Source organism: Suillus plorans, assembly GCF_016647745.1.
Source record: "Suillus plorans strain S12 chromosome Unknown HD556scaffold_34, whole genome shotgun sequence".
NCBI lineage: Eukaryota > Fungi > Basidiomycota > Agaricomycetes > Boletales > Suillaceae > Suillus > Suillus plorans.
Window position 1 is genome coordinate 362,329 of NW_024537418.1, and position 14,672 is coordinate 377,000.

Consider the following 14,672-nt stretch of genomic DNA (forward strand, 5'->3'; position numbering starts at 1 on the left):
ACGAACTGGGTGTACTCGGAACACATTGAACAATTTGACAGCGTAACGCTACTGGCACGTGATCCACTAGGATGGATAACGCGTAGGCAGTGATGATTTCCCATCATTTGACTGCCAGTCGTCCATTAAGTATTGGTCCATGTCGTTACAGTTCTTGCCGTATGATCTTCTATTCAATATCGCCCAGGATCTTGAAATCGATGATGTGCACAATCTCCAGGCGGTCAGTAGTACATTTTGGTCTCTACCGTGATATGATCTTATAACTGACTCAATCTTTCCGCTAGACTTGCAAGTCCTTGCGTTTGTTCACCCTTACCAGACCCGTATATAGACAACTAGCCCATGACTTACTGGCTAGATCCAGGCCACTTCCTCTCCACTCCTTCCAGCGCCTCTCTGATCTTTCAACACCCGCGCTCATTGCCGCTGTCGACCGTGCACGAGGTTTTGAGAAGGCGTGGGCAATCCGCGCCCCTCGACCGGCTCGCCCAAATCCCTACTACGGAAACCAGTGGTACATCACTATCAGCGTACCTTCTCATGAGGAGATCGATTGGTTATCTCCCATCACCAGCAGCTACACACTCTGTGCGACTAAGAGCGGCCGTGTCTTATGCTGGGATGTGAGGAGGGATATCTGCCTTGCTGAGTGGGACCCGAGGTCCTTGACATGTTCCGGTAGAGGGGATGAAGATGAAGACGAGGACGACGAGGATAAATGGGAGTTATGGAAATGTCGTGTCGAATTCGAAGAGCGCACAGTATATTTCACCATGGCCAGGGTTCTCAAGGGGTTGCCAGTTTTTCATTTTCTTTGATCTTCAGACTCCATTGACACGCCTTCTCAGATATCACGATGACCGCGTGATGGAGTTCATGCTCATGCGATTATTCTTCCCTCACGAACTCGACGATTACGATGAAATAAACCAGGCACAACTCTACGTTCAATCTCCAATTCTTTCTCACCTCGACCACTATGCCACTGAGCCCCAGCCACGGGAACGTGAAGGAGACTCCCCGATCCAATTAACGCCTAGAGTCCCATCGCCCACGCAAGATCCGCCCCCGTTGATTCCGATTTACGATCAACCCCCCACCCCCACTCCTTCACCACCCGCCTCCCAAACACCATCACCACAAAACTCATCCCTTCTTCACTCCGGCAGCTTCGGCCCATCCAGCACTACATCCAGCGCTCAATGTTCCCCAATGGCGATCAACGCGATGCTACCGCCCGATTTTGCAGAATGCAGCGATCCTCCTCCATTAAATGGAATTCCATCCAATCAGGCGAATACAGTTGGAATTAGAGGTGATGGTGGTGCTGGGGAACCGTACCAAGGACCTGTTTTCTGCCATCCCTCCCTCCGAGCAATGTTTATCCGCAGCGCGCCTGCGACACCCTCTTGGGAGAGATATATCCCGCTTCCTATGAATTTTGGTGAGCATTTCCTATTCGTTGAGGTGCCAATACAAATTGTATATTGTATTCTAACAGATCAACCCCCGCCTCCGCCCCCAGTATCGACTATTCCCATTCCAGAATCGGCGCGACCGGTATTTGACACGCTCACGAGCTTCCATACAACGGGGGTCATCATGAACGTGTTCCTTCTTGACCCACCACGTCGCTTGCTGAGCGCTTTTGTATGGATTGCGAGTAGTAACACTATCGGTGAGTATCAAGATCAGGATTTCCAAATTTCTTCTATCTCCTGGCGTTACTATAATTGAAGCGTACTGACTGCCTTATGTATATGACAGGGTTGTACGTACTCCTTGACTGGGCGAAAGACGACTATGTGTTTGTGGATACTGGTGTTGGATGTGTGAGTGGTCTTTGCGGTTGTGTTTCCTTTAAGTTACTCTTGCTCCATGTTTGGTGTTGGTACATGCATTGGTTTGGTGCGCATACAGCTGATGCCGCGTTCTGCAACTCCTCTGCCATACCTATGCATTTACACGAATATAGTGGATTCAACAGCATACTCGTCTTTATCCAGCTGCTTTACCATACAATATTTCACCTGTTAACATCCTTTTATAGCTCATCTCCTCCAACTGGTCCTGCATCCTCCACGAAGACCAAATCGTAATCCACAGCGAAGAAGCCGACGCCGCATACCAGCACTTTTACCCACTCGAAGTGCTTAGAACATATGGCCGTCCACGTTGTATCGCTTCCCCGGCAACTCACGCACAAACTCAACCTCAGGCAGAAGAGGGCACCATTCAGGAAAACAACGGCGAGGACATACCAGACTCGTTGAAGAGCTTGTGGAATAAACTCCCAACGATATGTGCGAGACTTACGCCGAGTAGGAGCATCTCAAAGAAATTCGTGTTTCCTTCTGTACCGGGGACCTCGGGTGCCGTGATTGGCATGCCTCCTGTAGGTGATGAAGATGAAGATGACACTGAGGAAGAGGATGAAGTTAGTGCCGCGGAAGAAGATCAAGGACAGACCGAAAATAATACTGAGCCCGTTAATGAAGAAGAACAGACCGGCGCGAATGAGGAGGTATCTCCGACAGCACCTTCCGTTGAAGATGAGCAGCCCGTGGGTCATGAAGAACCTGTAGACGAGGAGGAACCACCAGATGACGACGAAGAATTTGAAGATACTCACGAGGGCGAGGAAGAGATGCCTTTTGCTCCGAAGAGGACAGGCAAAAGGCGTACACGTTTCGAAGATGAAGAAACAGGAAATGATAGTAGCGCAGACGGGCCCAGTAGCTCGCAAGGTGGTGAGGATGAAGTAAGGGTTGAGGATGAACTTAATGCAGGGTCTTCATCCTCAAACCAACACAGTCCCAATCCTGAACCTACGTTGCAAGGCGATGAAGATGCATCATCTTCTCCATCCACCACCCCAACCTCTCCCGGACCTCAGCAACCCATTCAAGATGTAGTAGGTGCGGCAACGTCTGAATCGTTCACAAACCCTTATCCTTTCCCCCCTTGGTACCCCGAGTCTGCACACTTTGTGCGGCAGTGGTGGCCTACCCTCCCTGGTGTCCCGCGGTTGAGCTGTACCGTTGTCCTCCTTGCAGCTCACGACCCTGAGACGCACCGCACGCGTTTTGTGCTCGCGCAGCATTACTTCAAGGTCCCAATAACCCCTGAGGGGCTACCTGTTGTGGGAGAATCAAGCACGAGCAGCTCGTCTCGTTCTGCACAAGCAAACGACGATGACATGCTTCATCTGTGGTATGTCAGCACACCGTTCGAAGTCGTCTGTGTGCTCGAAGAGGGCGACGACGATGAAGATACTGGCGACCGCCCACGACCTCTCGTGGCTGTTGATTTTGGGCATGCAGTGTGGGTGGAGTATGGTTCTTCTGTTGTGCCTCCCACCCTCAATGTTCGCGCACGCGCCGACAACAATTCTCCTGGCATATACGACACAGATATTGTTCAACCGAATACAGAACCAGACACGCAGCTCCACGCCCACTTTGCGCATTTCGAGAACGATCACCCGCATCCGCACCCGCGGCGGCGGGTTCCCAAATGTCTGCGCTTCGTTACCTTCCCTCCTGTGCACGGCCGCCGGGAGCGGACTGAAGAGGCGGTGGTGCGCACGCTCGAGATCCCAGAGGAACTGGACTTGGATGTCGTTGAGACAATCAATATTGATCAGAGTCAAGGGGCTGTGATTTTGAGTGTAAGGGACGGTAAGATTTTTATTTTGAGGTATGAATGATATTTTTGGAGTGGGAGCAGGCGGATGTTTGTTACGTAGAAATTATGAAAGTGAGGATTGTGATATAGGATTAAACTCCATAAAAGTCGTCCTCTGACGAGCTGGGGACTGTATCTGGCTGAACCTATGCAGACTTATGTATATATCGTACAAAATCATAACTATGTTCCTTAACATTCCCCTGTACTATGGATACTACATAGTTTACCCACTTCAAGCGTTGAGAACCGAAAAATTTCACCGATCTTCTTCAAATGGACTCGCGATCACAAATAGGGCCCTGGGTAACTATAGGGCCCACACGAGTACGTACAGCCTAATACAGCGTCAGCCGTTTCTGGACCACCGTGGAGCTGATTATGACAGGGCCAACCGCCAGGCTGATGTATATAATATCATCTCAACATCCCGGACCAGACCCGGACCACACGACACGACATAGCCCGAAAGTACAGGAAGCGCAGTATACAGCACATTGATCAAAGGCAAGTGTCTTGTGTCAAAACACCGCAGCTGTCAGGTGGAGCTTGGGTAGTAAGTAGATATAGTTCTGATCAAATGAAAATAGTCGGTTTCTCGAATGCTCTATTAAGCGCCAAAACTTGAGTGGTTCTGGGCTGTTGCTAAACTGCCCCAGACTCCCACTCACTCAGCGAGGGTGTTCAGCGAATCTATTGAATGGAACAAACTGGAGAGCTCTTGTCAGTTCGGAAGCGGCTTGAGAAGTTCCGTACTAATTGCATCCGAGAAAATAATGGCTGTAGACGATAATATCATCACATCCTATAGCCAGTGCTATCCAGGCCACACCGCTTCACCTTGTAATCCCACCGCCGTACTCCCGCCCATCCGAAGAGTCCTAGTCAACACTTGCCCAACTCAAGCTCAGCTGAGCTCGAGTCAGTCCTAACCTGTCGAATATCCATTCGGAGCTTCAAAACACTTTCCCCAAACAGAATCGTGTCTGCATTCTTCAAATACAAACAAGCACAGACTGCAAGGAAATTCCAAGGCCAAATCTCTATAACGGGAGGCTACAGCTCTATCTATCGAGGACTGAGTTTGACCGACTACTACAGCATCCGAGTCATGATAGCGCAGGACCACCGGCTACGAGCGGGACTCTGGTCACTGCGCCTACGCCAGGCCATCCTACCAGTACAGCAGCTGTAAAACAATTCGGGCGAGGCAATTACAAGTCTAATGCCATTCCTGCCAATTGAAACCCCATTTTGGAGTATAAGGAGAGCCCAGTACAATCTCTATTATCTACCCTCATAGCCCATGAGGCACTGCGCCTAAACGTTTTCCCTTGTGTATAGCGGTGTATAAATACACAAGTCTCTCTCTGTCAGAGCCGAGGACGGTCTAAAAGACCGTGGCGTCTTTACTTGTCAACATGCTCATTCTCAACGATCACCGTTTCATTGACATGATCGTGACATCAAAGCACGGAGGCTCAGAAACACTGGCATAGCTATGTATCAACTTGCCAAAGACGGTGCCAACTAATGGTCCGGTGCCAGGCGGGCCAGTTGTATTAAGTCTTTGTGCGGCTCGTGCCACGATGTTGTATGTGCGCCACATTCAAGTTTTTGAACAGGTTTTAGGAAAGTTTCCCATAAGAGTGAGTCATGTACGATCGCCTTTCGAGAGAACGGTTGGGAGTTACTAGCGCCTTACCTTAAAAGCCTATGTACTACTATGCTAAAAATATGATGCTCCAATATCCACGCGGTCAAACATCCACTCATACCGCTTTCAAAGAAATCCACACCTCAAATCCGTTATTGAACACGAGCATGCACTTGCATAAGTAAGGCTAGATCTCACAAGTTTATGAATGAACTCATAAGCTCACTGTGGTTTTACCTTCCAGGTCCAGATGGATGCCAACATCACACCCATCAACGTTCTCGTGGCTTGACGATGTTGAGCAACTCGGAAGCACAAGCTTGACCAACGATGGATGCTCGTTACACTATAGAACTTTAGGACGTGCATCCAGCGATCAAGATTCAACGACTTCAACCCTGCACTCTTGTCTTGAGTTGCTTGACCAGCACTGTGACAGGCTTAACAATACTTACAAGGAAATTCTCGAGATTCGCACCCACATTGCAGAGATTCTTGCTAGCTCCCAGTCGGAAGTAGCCATAGGGAATGTGGGTGCATGGGACAGCAGCGTTGACCAATCATCGGCACAGTACGCATCTCTTTCGCAACCATCTGTCGGGGTCATTAGTACCCTGACAGGTTCTCCCATTCACCAATTTTCTCAAGGTAAGTCTTTCTGAATTTTCAGCCTTTCAAACACGGTTACTGAATGAGATGATAGAACCATCACTTCCCGTTGCCTCCGGTTCTGTCAGCTATGAGCTTGGTACACAGTCATCCTTACCTGAAGATGACACGTGCTCTGAGGAACAGACGTTATCTGGCCCTTTAGTCAGACGCCACCAACGACTGTATCTGCCAGTTGTACAGGATGGCGAGGATAAGGTGAAATGCATGTGGTCAGGGTGTTCAAGTGTTATCAAGAAAGATAGCTACACTCGCCATGTGAACGAGGTTCATAAACGTCGGTTTAAGGCTGTCTGCACTACCTGTAGAAAGGAGTTCCTGCGTCCATATATGAAGAAGACTCATATCTGTCCTCGTCGATTTTCCAAACGTAGCAGTTCCTAGAGCAAGGAAGCTCCCCGCAAGGCGTCACATTTATTGTAATATCGTTCGTATAATCGTCATTGAATCCCCCTATTTGTTTTTTAAAGGCAATTTAATGTTGAGATCTCTGATAAGCGCACCTATGATATTGCCGCACGATTTCGGTCCTGCTATGAGTCCCCTTTGCATGGTTAGTACCAGTAGAACTAATACGTGTTCTTTGGCCCGGGCCCGGGATATGATACGCGGTATCCACTCCAAGCTTGCTTCCAAGCATCTGGCAGAGATCATGATGGGCACAATATGATATCTGTTGCTTTGTTGGTCCGCATATTACGGAATCTTAAGGGGAAGACAGTCGTTTCATGTTTCCAAATCTAGGGTGACCTCACGGAAGTCCAAGCCTTTTTCTACTCGGATAAACGCAGCCCCGCCTCAGGCTCAATATTGTTGGTGTCTGCCGGATCTCGCTTTCGACAATGTCAATTTGAATACTTGGCGGTCTACATGGCCTTCTTAATGCCGATAACTTGAGGAGTTAGAGTGGAACCGGTAGTCTTGAAGGATAACTACTACTCGGACTCTCAACTTGCCCTGAAAATTTTACATAGCCTATCGCCGACCATGATAATCTTAATCGACTCATAATCGAATAAGAATCGTGCTCTCATGTGTTAAAATATCTTCACGGGTAGTGACTCATCCCTTGTCCCGACTTGTCCTCCCAGGTTTCTTCGTCAACAACTCCCTCATGTCGGGCAAGCAGGATCTTGAGAGTAATGACTCTACGACCCTAACGAGCTGGAAGAAATACCTATTGACCGATATCGATGGAGACAAAGCCACCGCTCCGCTGTCTGCATATTGTTTTATGACTGGTTTTATGTGTGTCTTCCGAAACCTTCCGTGCTTCCCAGTCACTCATATTCGTCCTCATCTCCAGTGACGCTGTCTGTTTCTCTGCCATTTTTGTATGGTGTGCTTTTCAAACCGGAAATACTGTACAGGTGCGATTTGGTATTCTTTGTGACTCGGCCCATGGTCAAACTTTTACTCTTGTATCTGTCTAGCTCGGCCTTGCCCTCGCCCGCCTTTTCAATGGCCAACACGACTACTCTTTCCATATCGCAGATCAACAAGCCCTCTGCTCTCTCATCACATTCATCATTGGCGCATCCATTGCCCGCATCGGCGACAAGATGGGTTGTAAAACCCGGGCATGGCTGGCTCTCGGCACTATGATCCAGACCCTCTTCACCATGGCTGCAGCTATCGCCATCTGGAAGAATGGGCAGACGAGTGTTGCGGATTCACGTGCTGACCCAGCATGGACCAATACGTTGTCCTTTGTCTGTGTTGGCTTCATGAGCGCAAGCATGGGTCTCCAAGGGATCATGGGTAAGAGGACGAACACGCAGTTTACCACCACGGGTGAGTTTTCTCCGCATCATTCGCCTGTTCCCATACTGAACGTTCCATTCAGTGGTATTGACGACGACATGGTGTGAGCTGATGGCTGACCCTCAGCTCTTTAACTTTCGTCGGCTCGTCATCTCCCGGGATCACAAGATCCTTGCCATCGGCTCGTTGTTCTTGGGCGGGCTTTTGGGACGTGCATTAGTCGATGTAATAGGCTCCGCCAGTACTCTTGGTGTTGGCACGGGTTTGAGGTTTATTGTTAGCATCTGGTGGCTCTTTGTCCCCGGCAAGGCAGCCAAGCGGTAACCGCCAAAGTCCGTAACATTTACTGTAATAAGCAAACATAGATGGGTTGTAGAACTGATACGAGTATTGTATTTTGTTCGATCTCTAACGCTTAGCATCGATGTGGACTTGACACATCAATATGAACTGACCTGTAGCTTCACACCTTACAACTTTTGCGGGAGGGTTAACAATATATAGATTACGTCATCTCTGCATGCACACGGAATTATCTTGTGAAGGTTCGAGAAGTGTGTTACGTGGTGATATGAAGGCTGTTCAAACGTTCACCCTTAGCTACTTGAAATCCACTCTTCCAAGAATGTATGATCTAGATCAATCTGAGAGTGTCACATCTAATATAGAAGACACATGTACCGCAGGGGCCTGCGCCTCGAGGTCATCATGTACACGAGGAATGAGAACTGCGCGGTAGACAAGTATCCCGCATCGTCCTACCCACATAGCATAACCCCATCGACCTCAACCCAATCCAACCATGACGTGGAACGTCCCATACTGGACGGTGTCGTCGCCCTCAAGTGCCAGACCCGTCCTCACTACCCAGACCAATTCTCGAAACGACGCCCAAGCGGAGCACCGCACCGAATGGGAGGAAATATCCCCCGTGCTAGTCGACTGCGACGCAGATGTTGTCAGCCTTGATGGCAGCAAGACGCATGATGAGATGCAAGTACTGCACCTGTCGAAGCTCCTCGACGAGGCGAAGCAAGAGAACCGCCGGTTTGAGGAGCAGGTGCAGTCCCTGCTCAACCAGTCTATGACTGAGACAAGCAGCCTTCAGTCCAAGATCGCAGAGCTCCGCCAGCGGAATAAGGAGGCTCTTGCTGAGTGCGAACGGACGAAGAAAGAGAAAGAAGATGTCGTTGCTGCGCTCACGAAGAAGAATGATGTCATCAAGGCAACGCTGCAGCAGCAAAACCAGGAAATGCGCCAAGCCCTCGAGGACCTGAATCGCTCCAGCGCTCAAGCTCAAGCTGAACTACTGGATGCAAGGAACAGCTTGCTAATGTGCCGTCAGCAGCTCGCGCAAAGCTCCGCCCAACTCGAGTCCTTGCAGAAAGAACAAACTGCAAGGATGAATCTGACAGACCGAGTTGCTGTGCTGGAGGCTGAGCTGAAGGCCAAAGATACAGAGCTAGCTGAGATGAAGAAGCTCAGCTCCCAGGCTAAGAGTGCAAACGTCGCTATTTCCCGCGATGATTCGACAACCCTTGTGCAGGAATTCAACAACATTCGGGCGCTGCTAGCAAATTGTATCCCAGAGCGTCTTGGGGGTATGTTTGGCACTAGTATGACGTCCTCAAGCAACGAGGTCGTCAGCGCTCTCCGGAAGCTGAACTCCGATATCCATCAAGATGCCACCATCATGGCTGAGTCTATGGCAGAATCATTTGGGTTTAAGAACAGAAGAGGGAGCGAAGATGAAGAGACGACGCTATTCCAGCAAGTGGGCACGACCATTGGCCCAAGTCTCGTCCACTTCTTGGGCACCAAGAGTCATAGCGAGGATCCTATCCTCATCCAGATCGCTTTCCAGACATATATCACTCGGTACCTCTGTTGGCTCTCGACTGCATGGATTGCTAGCGGAGGCAAGGAAAGACTTGGCGCAGCTGATCAGAGTAACACTAGTAAGCGATATAACCAACGCACGAATGCAACTGTTTAACTAAACTCATCTGCAGCCCAAACGGTCACCACAGCATGGAGTGCACTATCGCATATTCTCTCCAAGCATCTCCAATTCGATGACGCCCAACTTTGTTCCGCAGCCGCATCCAAAATCGTAGCCGGGCTCGCTGACATTTTGCTCGTTGCGGGCTGTGATGGCACTCGGCTACAGCTTTGTGATACTTTGAAGCAAAAGTTCAGCGAGAAGATTTCGCTGCTTGCGAAGTCTGGCATGCGCATCAATAAGCTCATCATCAATAGCATCGACCGGGGTCTTGACGTCGTGGTAATCAAACCAGCCACAGTGTTCGATTCCACGTGCATGGACGATGGGTACGATGACGGTGAACGTGACAAGAATACTGCGAACAACCGTGTCCTGTGTCCTACTGATATCGGGTTGTTGCAGCGTTCCAAGGGACCCAATGGCGGAGTGAGGATTCTGTTGAAGCCAAAGATCGCGCTGGAATCTGTGGTGGATAACTTGGACGACTGAGATTGGGTGTTTCGAAATTTCCATGAACGCTGAACGTGATTTTGTGTACATCTTTTGTATATCGTGACGTACCTACCTCGTGTTTCGAATAAGTATTTATCTGTTTTCATCATGGGGTGAGAAAAGGCCCCTGATTGAATGTACTACGGGCGCAAGCGGACATACTTTCTGAGCGATCATAGTCTGATATTCGAAAACGCGCATAACACATGCCCGTGAGAGGTGTATATTTCGATCATATAGGTCGCGGGGTTAGACCTGGCAACCTGTCCTCCATTCATTCTGAAGCCTCAGGCCTCAGGTCGACCAAATGTTTGAACACATAGCCATAAACATAAACCCATTCCCTGCTTGGCGCAATTTCATGCAAGGTCCTTCTACTGAAACGGACACAGCTTATCAAACCGAAGCAAGATACGCGGGGAATCGTAGCCGCCGGTCACAAGACGACACAGCGGGGAGAGAGAGAGCGAGCATTGAGCAGGAAGCACAAGTCCAAAATATGCGTCCGTACCCCACAGTCGAAGAAGCGAGAGCCAGGAGAAGGGCCACGACAGAGCGTATGGACGGGGCAGTACCCTCGCAACGGACAAGGACGATATCATACCGTGACGTTTCACTGTCTCCAACCGCCCAGCGGACCGTGAGACAAGAAGTACGCGCTCAGCCACAGGCTGGAGCACTAGAGAATGACATCAGGGTTCCACCACAGACGGGCGCAGGCTCGTCCCACCCCCCAGAATCTCCAGCCGTCTCTTCTTTACGCAACATCAAAGTCCCTCCGGCATTGCAAGATGCTGAGGAATCCAGAAGCGCAAGGCACTTGCGTTCGTATAACACAGCATATGATTCTTGTCAGCGACCCCCAGCCTCGCCATCTTCTGTTACACGCAGCATGAGCTCTCAGGTGATTGAACGAGACAATCAAAGCCTGGAGGTTGAGCGGTTGAAGAAACAACTTGTAGGGTATAAAAGGCAGAACGAGAAGTTGGCTGGCGAGCGTAGAGATGCTGAAGAAACGACCCGGAACATAACGGTTGCCATACATACAACGAGGACCGAAAATCAACGGTTACATGATGAGCTAACCAAGAGAATTTCAGAAAATCATAGATTACAACAGGAGATGGAGGGATCTACCAATATGTCACGCTCACTCGACGCCAAGCTCCAAGAAACCGAATCCGTGCTCGCATCAACAAGGCACGCTCTAGACGCTGCAACGAACCAACTAAAGGCCATGTCAGAGCAAAAGGCACAGCTGCACACCCTCCTCAACGACCGTACCTTCGAGCTGAAAGGCGCACAGAGCTTCCTGACCACAGCCGACGCCTCTTCCGGAGCTGACGTCATTTCCCTGCTGCAGAGGCTTAATGCCGAGGTACTCCAGAGTGCTGCCTACATGGCGGAATCGATGGTAGATACATTTTCATTCGAGTCGGGTGGGGTAAAAGATGAGGCTGCCTATGCAGCGGTCACGGGACTATTTGGACAGTCACTCGTGCATTATCTGGCCACCAAGAAGCATAAAGATGACCCCCTTCTCATCCAAATCACGTTCCAATCGTGCTTCGTCCAATTCCTCGAGTTCGTGATTAGCTCATGGACCCTGGCTGACAACGATTTCAACAAAATGCTCGCCAGCACATACAGAAGAATACGAAACGGTGGTGAGTGTGAACAGCATCATACAATAGTGTGTATGACGATACTTGTATTCCAGAGGCACAAGCGATTTCGGGGAGGTGGCGGGCGCTCACGAGTGCATACGTCCACAATCACGAGGAGAGCCAGCTCATCGCATTGTTTACACCACAACTCGCGGGTCATTTCTCCAACATCATGCTTGTTGCGGGGTGCTCCGTAGCACCAGACATACTTCGCGCATCAGTAGAACAAAAGTTAAGTGACAAGATTGTACTCCTCTTCAAACAAGCCTTGCAGCTTAAAAAAATCATGATGGAGGAGATCACATCTGCCGACTTGAGAACGGTCACAGTGCCTTTCGAGACCACATATTCTGCAGAGCAGATGGAGGACGCATACGTAGACGGACACCCGGCTACTGGTGGCGTTCGGGTGCTGTGCACGACGGATCTCGGCCTGAGGCGGATGACCAGGCTGGCCCCATCAGGGGAAAAACAGTGGGATAACAAGCTCTTACTGAAGCCGAAAGTTGCGTTGAAGACAGTGGTTGATAGCATGGATGGGTAAATGGTAGTTTCATTCGAAAGTACAATGTGAGATTCTATGCCTCTTCCAACTTGATCTTTTTCGTCGCTGTACATGCTTGTTCATCCTGGCTTTTGTTTCGTAGAAGCTGTATCACATACCTGGATGTCTTCCGTCCATATTTTTCCTCTTGTTTTGTGCTGGACTTAAGTCTAAAAGTATGATTGAGGACGAGAGGCGAAAACGCACGTGGTAGGTCCAGGACCAGCTTCTGCTCATCTTCACTGGCTTTGCTCTGTTGATGTGCACCGTTAATTTCGCATGGCCGAAAGTCTGAGGTATGCAATGTCACGTAGGCTCGCCAAGTAAGATTGGTAATGACGCACAAGGCTTCTGCCGAGAGTCCTGCAGTTGCCTAGGGATGTTCTTGGCGAAAGGCTTTTCGTCGAGATTCTGCTCCAACATTTGGTTTTCATCTGGATGCATGAGCTCTGCAGATGGCCGGTAAGAAGTTGCTGATTGCATCACATTACGTTTTGCGCAATATCACGACGACTGGTTCACGTACGAGGCCCTAGCGGGGGTCCAGCGGTCATGCTCGATCCTTCACAGACTACAACTTTCTGTACCTCGTTCTGCTTCTGTAATAAACTGTTGACCGCGTCTATTAGTTCAGGAGGTGGCTGGTAATCTGCCTGCGTCAAATAGATAGGAAGCAGTCCCAACACTGGTCGCTTACCAGGTTCAGAGCCCATGCCAGACGGTTCTGTTTTGACGTGTTCAAGTTTAACGGGCTTGGAGTCACTTTGAGAATCTCGTGGAGATGTTTGCAAGAACGCCAGAGCGTCTTCCTCTGCAAAAAATGTTACACACGCCATAGATGTGTGAGTGTAAGGGGTGTTAGCATACCTTCCTGGTAGGGATCTAGCTTTTTCATGTATTTCTGGGCTGGAACGTGTTCACCTTCGGCTGGAGTTGGCTGGTTGCTTTCTCGTCCCGCTGAAGGATTCCTTGGCTGATTTGCCTCGTTAATGAACATTCCGTGAGCAGGGTGCTGCGTAGGGGGCTCGTAAGGTCTGAATGCAGACTATAGATATTTAACAAAGGGATAGCGAATTCTAACCACATACAGCTTACAGTGATATTAGCAGGTGCTGCGGGCGGGGGAACATGAGGTAGATTTGTTGTTTCTTGAGATACAGGGACAGGTATTGTTGTTGGAACATGAATTGGTGTTGGCTCAGCTTCTGGGGTAGGTAGTGGTCTAGGTGGTATTGGAAGGACAAGACTGCGAATGGAGCGAGGAGGCTCAGCCCAGCCTGGTTCCGGGTAAGGCGACTTTACAGGAGGTACAAACTTTGGAGTAACATGAGGCCATTCTGCTGCCCAGTTATCTAAAGGTCTGGATTAGGCGTGCAACAAAGTAAAACCAAGACGCCTAAACTCACGATTACTGGGGTCACCGTTGTTGCGAAAATTGTATTCAAAGAAACAGGATGCTCTCCCATCGTTTGGATTCCCATCCCACCTCTTTGAAATAATCGCCAACTTATGTTCCCCAAGAAGTGGCTGAATATCTGTTCCCTTTGGAAGTTGAACAATGACTTCATCTCTCTGCCGTCATTAGATTGCAGACTGCAGTCTGACTCGGGTTGGTACACTCACTGTCCCCATACCAAATATGCATTCAACTTTCGCATCTATATCTTTGTCCTGGAGGATAAGCTGGACCCACGCCGCCAGCCTATTAAAGTCCTCTGGGACGCGACTCCTGGGGACGCGATTCATCCCCCACGGGGTGGTAACGATGACATATTCCGCATTGCGATCTGTGTATGGAGGTCCTGTTTTACTCTTTGCCATCCGGTACTGAATAGTAGTCTCCCCTAAGTCGCGGTCAATGAACCGTGATTATGAAAGACAAAGAGGAATGATTCATAAGCACGACCTTCTGAACTTGTTGCCACTGCCACTAAAGGCTTTTGTCGGCGTCTACTAGTTGACAGTTTACTGGCCGCAATTGCTGGTATCGTCATTGAAGGCAGTGAACCGCGTACATGCTCGAGTCGTTTGTGGAGCGAGAAGATGACTGCCTCGAACTGGGATGGCTCGTCGGATCCCATAAGCATTAGTAAAGTTAGTACGTCAAAAGCTTCACTAGTCACGCACTGCGTTAATAAACATCAAATAGTTAATGGTCATGAATACTTTAGAGTAATGACGAAC

General features: G+C 49.5%; 6 protein-coding genes across 6 annotated transcripts; 5 read left to right on the plus strand and 1 right to left on the minus strand.

Moving 5' to 3' along the window:
• Nucleotides 1–139: 139 nt before the first annotated feature.
• HD556DRAFT_1432490 (uncharacterized protein) lies at nucleotides 140–821 on the plus strand (the record flags this gene model as incomplete). Its single annotated transcript, XM_041305126.1, has 3 exons — nucleotides 140–230; nucleotides 343–664; nucleotides 686–821. 3 exons carry the CDS (start codon nucleotides 140–142, stop codon nucleotides 819–821), a joined length of 549 nt encoding a protein of 182 aa, XP_041159393.1.
• Nucleotides 822–4,951: 4,130 nt separating this feature from the next.
• On the plus strand, nucleotides 4,952–6,435 carry HD556DRAFT_545597 (uncharacterized protein). Its single transcript, XM_041310914.1, has 4 exons — nucleotides 4,952–5,339; nucleotides 5,404–5,528; nucleotides 5,592–5,995; nucleotides 6,051–6,435. The coding sequence occupies exons 1-4, from the start codon at nucleotides 5,280–5,282 to the stop codon at nucleotides 6,398–6,400; spliced, it is 939 nt and encodes a 312-aa protein (XP_041159394.1). The 5' UTR covers nucleotides 4,952–5,279; the 3' UTR covers nucleotides 6,401–6,435.
• Nucleotides 6,436–6,752: 317 nt separating this feature from the next.
• Nucleotides 6,753–8,336, plus strand: HD556DRAFT_1378444 (uncharacterized protein). The gene is made up of 4 exons (XM_041303154.1): nucleotides 6,753–7,264; nucleotides 7,323–7,386; nucleotides 7,450–7,810; nucleotides 7,863–8,336. The coding sequence occupies exons 1-4, from the start codon at nucleotides 7,131–7,133 to the stop codon at nucleotides 8,102–8,104; spliced, it is 801 nt and encodes a 266-aa protein (XP_041159395.1). The 5' UTR covers nucleotides 6,753–7,130; the 3' UTR covers nucleotides 8,105–8,336.
• Nucleotides 8,337–8,339: 3 nt separating this feature from the next.
• Nucleotides 8,340–10,444, plus strand: HD556DRAFT_547628 (uncharacterized protein). The gene is made up of 3 exons (XM_041310918.1): nucleotides 8,340–8,407; nucleotides 8,467–9,738; nucleotides 9,793–10,444. The coding sequence occupies exons 2-3, from the start codon at nucleotides 8,583–8,585 to the stop codon at nucleotides 10,272–10,274; spliced, it is 1,638 nt and encodes a 545-aa protein (XP_041159396.1). The 5' UTR covers nucleotides 8,340–8,407; nucleotides 8,467–8,582; the 3' UTR covers nucleotides 10,275–10,444.
• Nucleotides 10,445–11,676: 1,232 nt separating this feature from the next.
• On the plus strand, nucleotides 11,677–12,488 carry HD556DRAFT_1238689 (uncharacterized protein; the record flags this gene model as incomplete). The annotated part of the gene is made up of 2 exons (XM_041297992.1): nucleotides 11,677–11,944; nucleotides 11,998–12,488. The coding sequence occupies 2 exons, from the start codon at nucleotides 11,677–11,679 to the stop codon at nucleotides 12,486–12,488; spliced, it is 759 nt and encodes a 252-aa protein (XP_041159397.1).
• A 630-nt stretch (nucleotides 12,489–13,118) lies between these two features.
• Nucleotides 13,119–14,309, minus strand: HD556DRAFT_1309114 (uncharacterized protein; the record flags this gene model as incomplete). The annotated part of the gene is made up of 6 exons (XM_041300233.1): nucleotides 13,119–13,141; nucleotides 13,186–13,299; nucleotides 13,356–13,533; nucleotides 13,584–13,840; nucleotides 13,895–14,060; nucleotides 14,112–14,309. The coding sequence occupies 6 exons, from the start codon at nucleotides 14,307–14,309 to the stop codon at nucleotides 13,119–13,121; spliced, it is 936 nt and encodes a 311-aa protein (XP_041159398.1).
• Nucleotides 14,310–14,672: the final 363 nt, after the last annotated feature.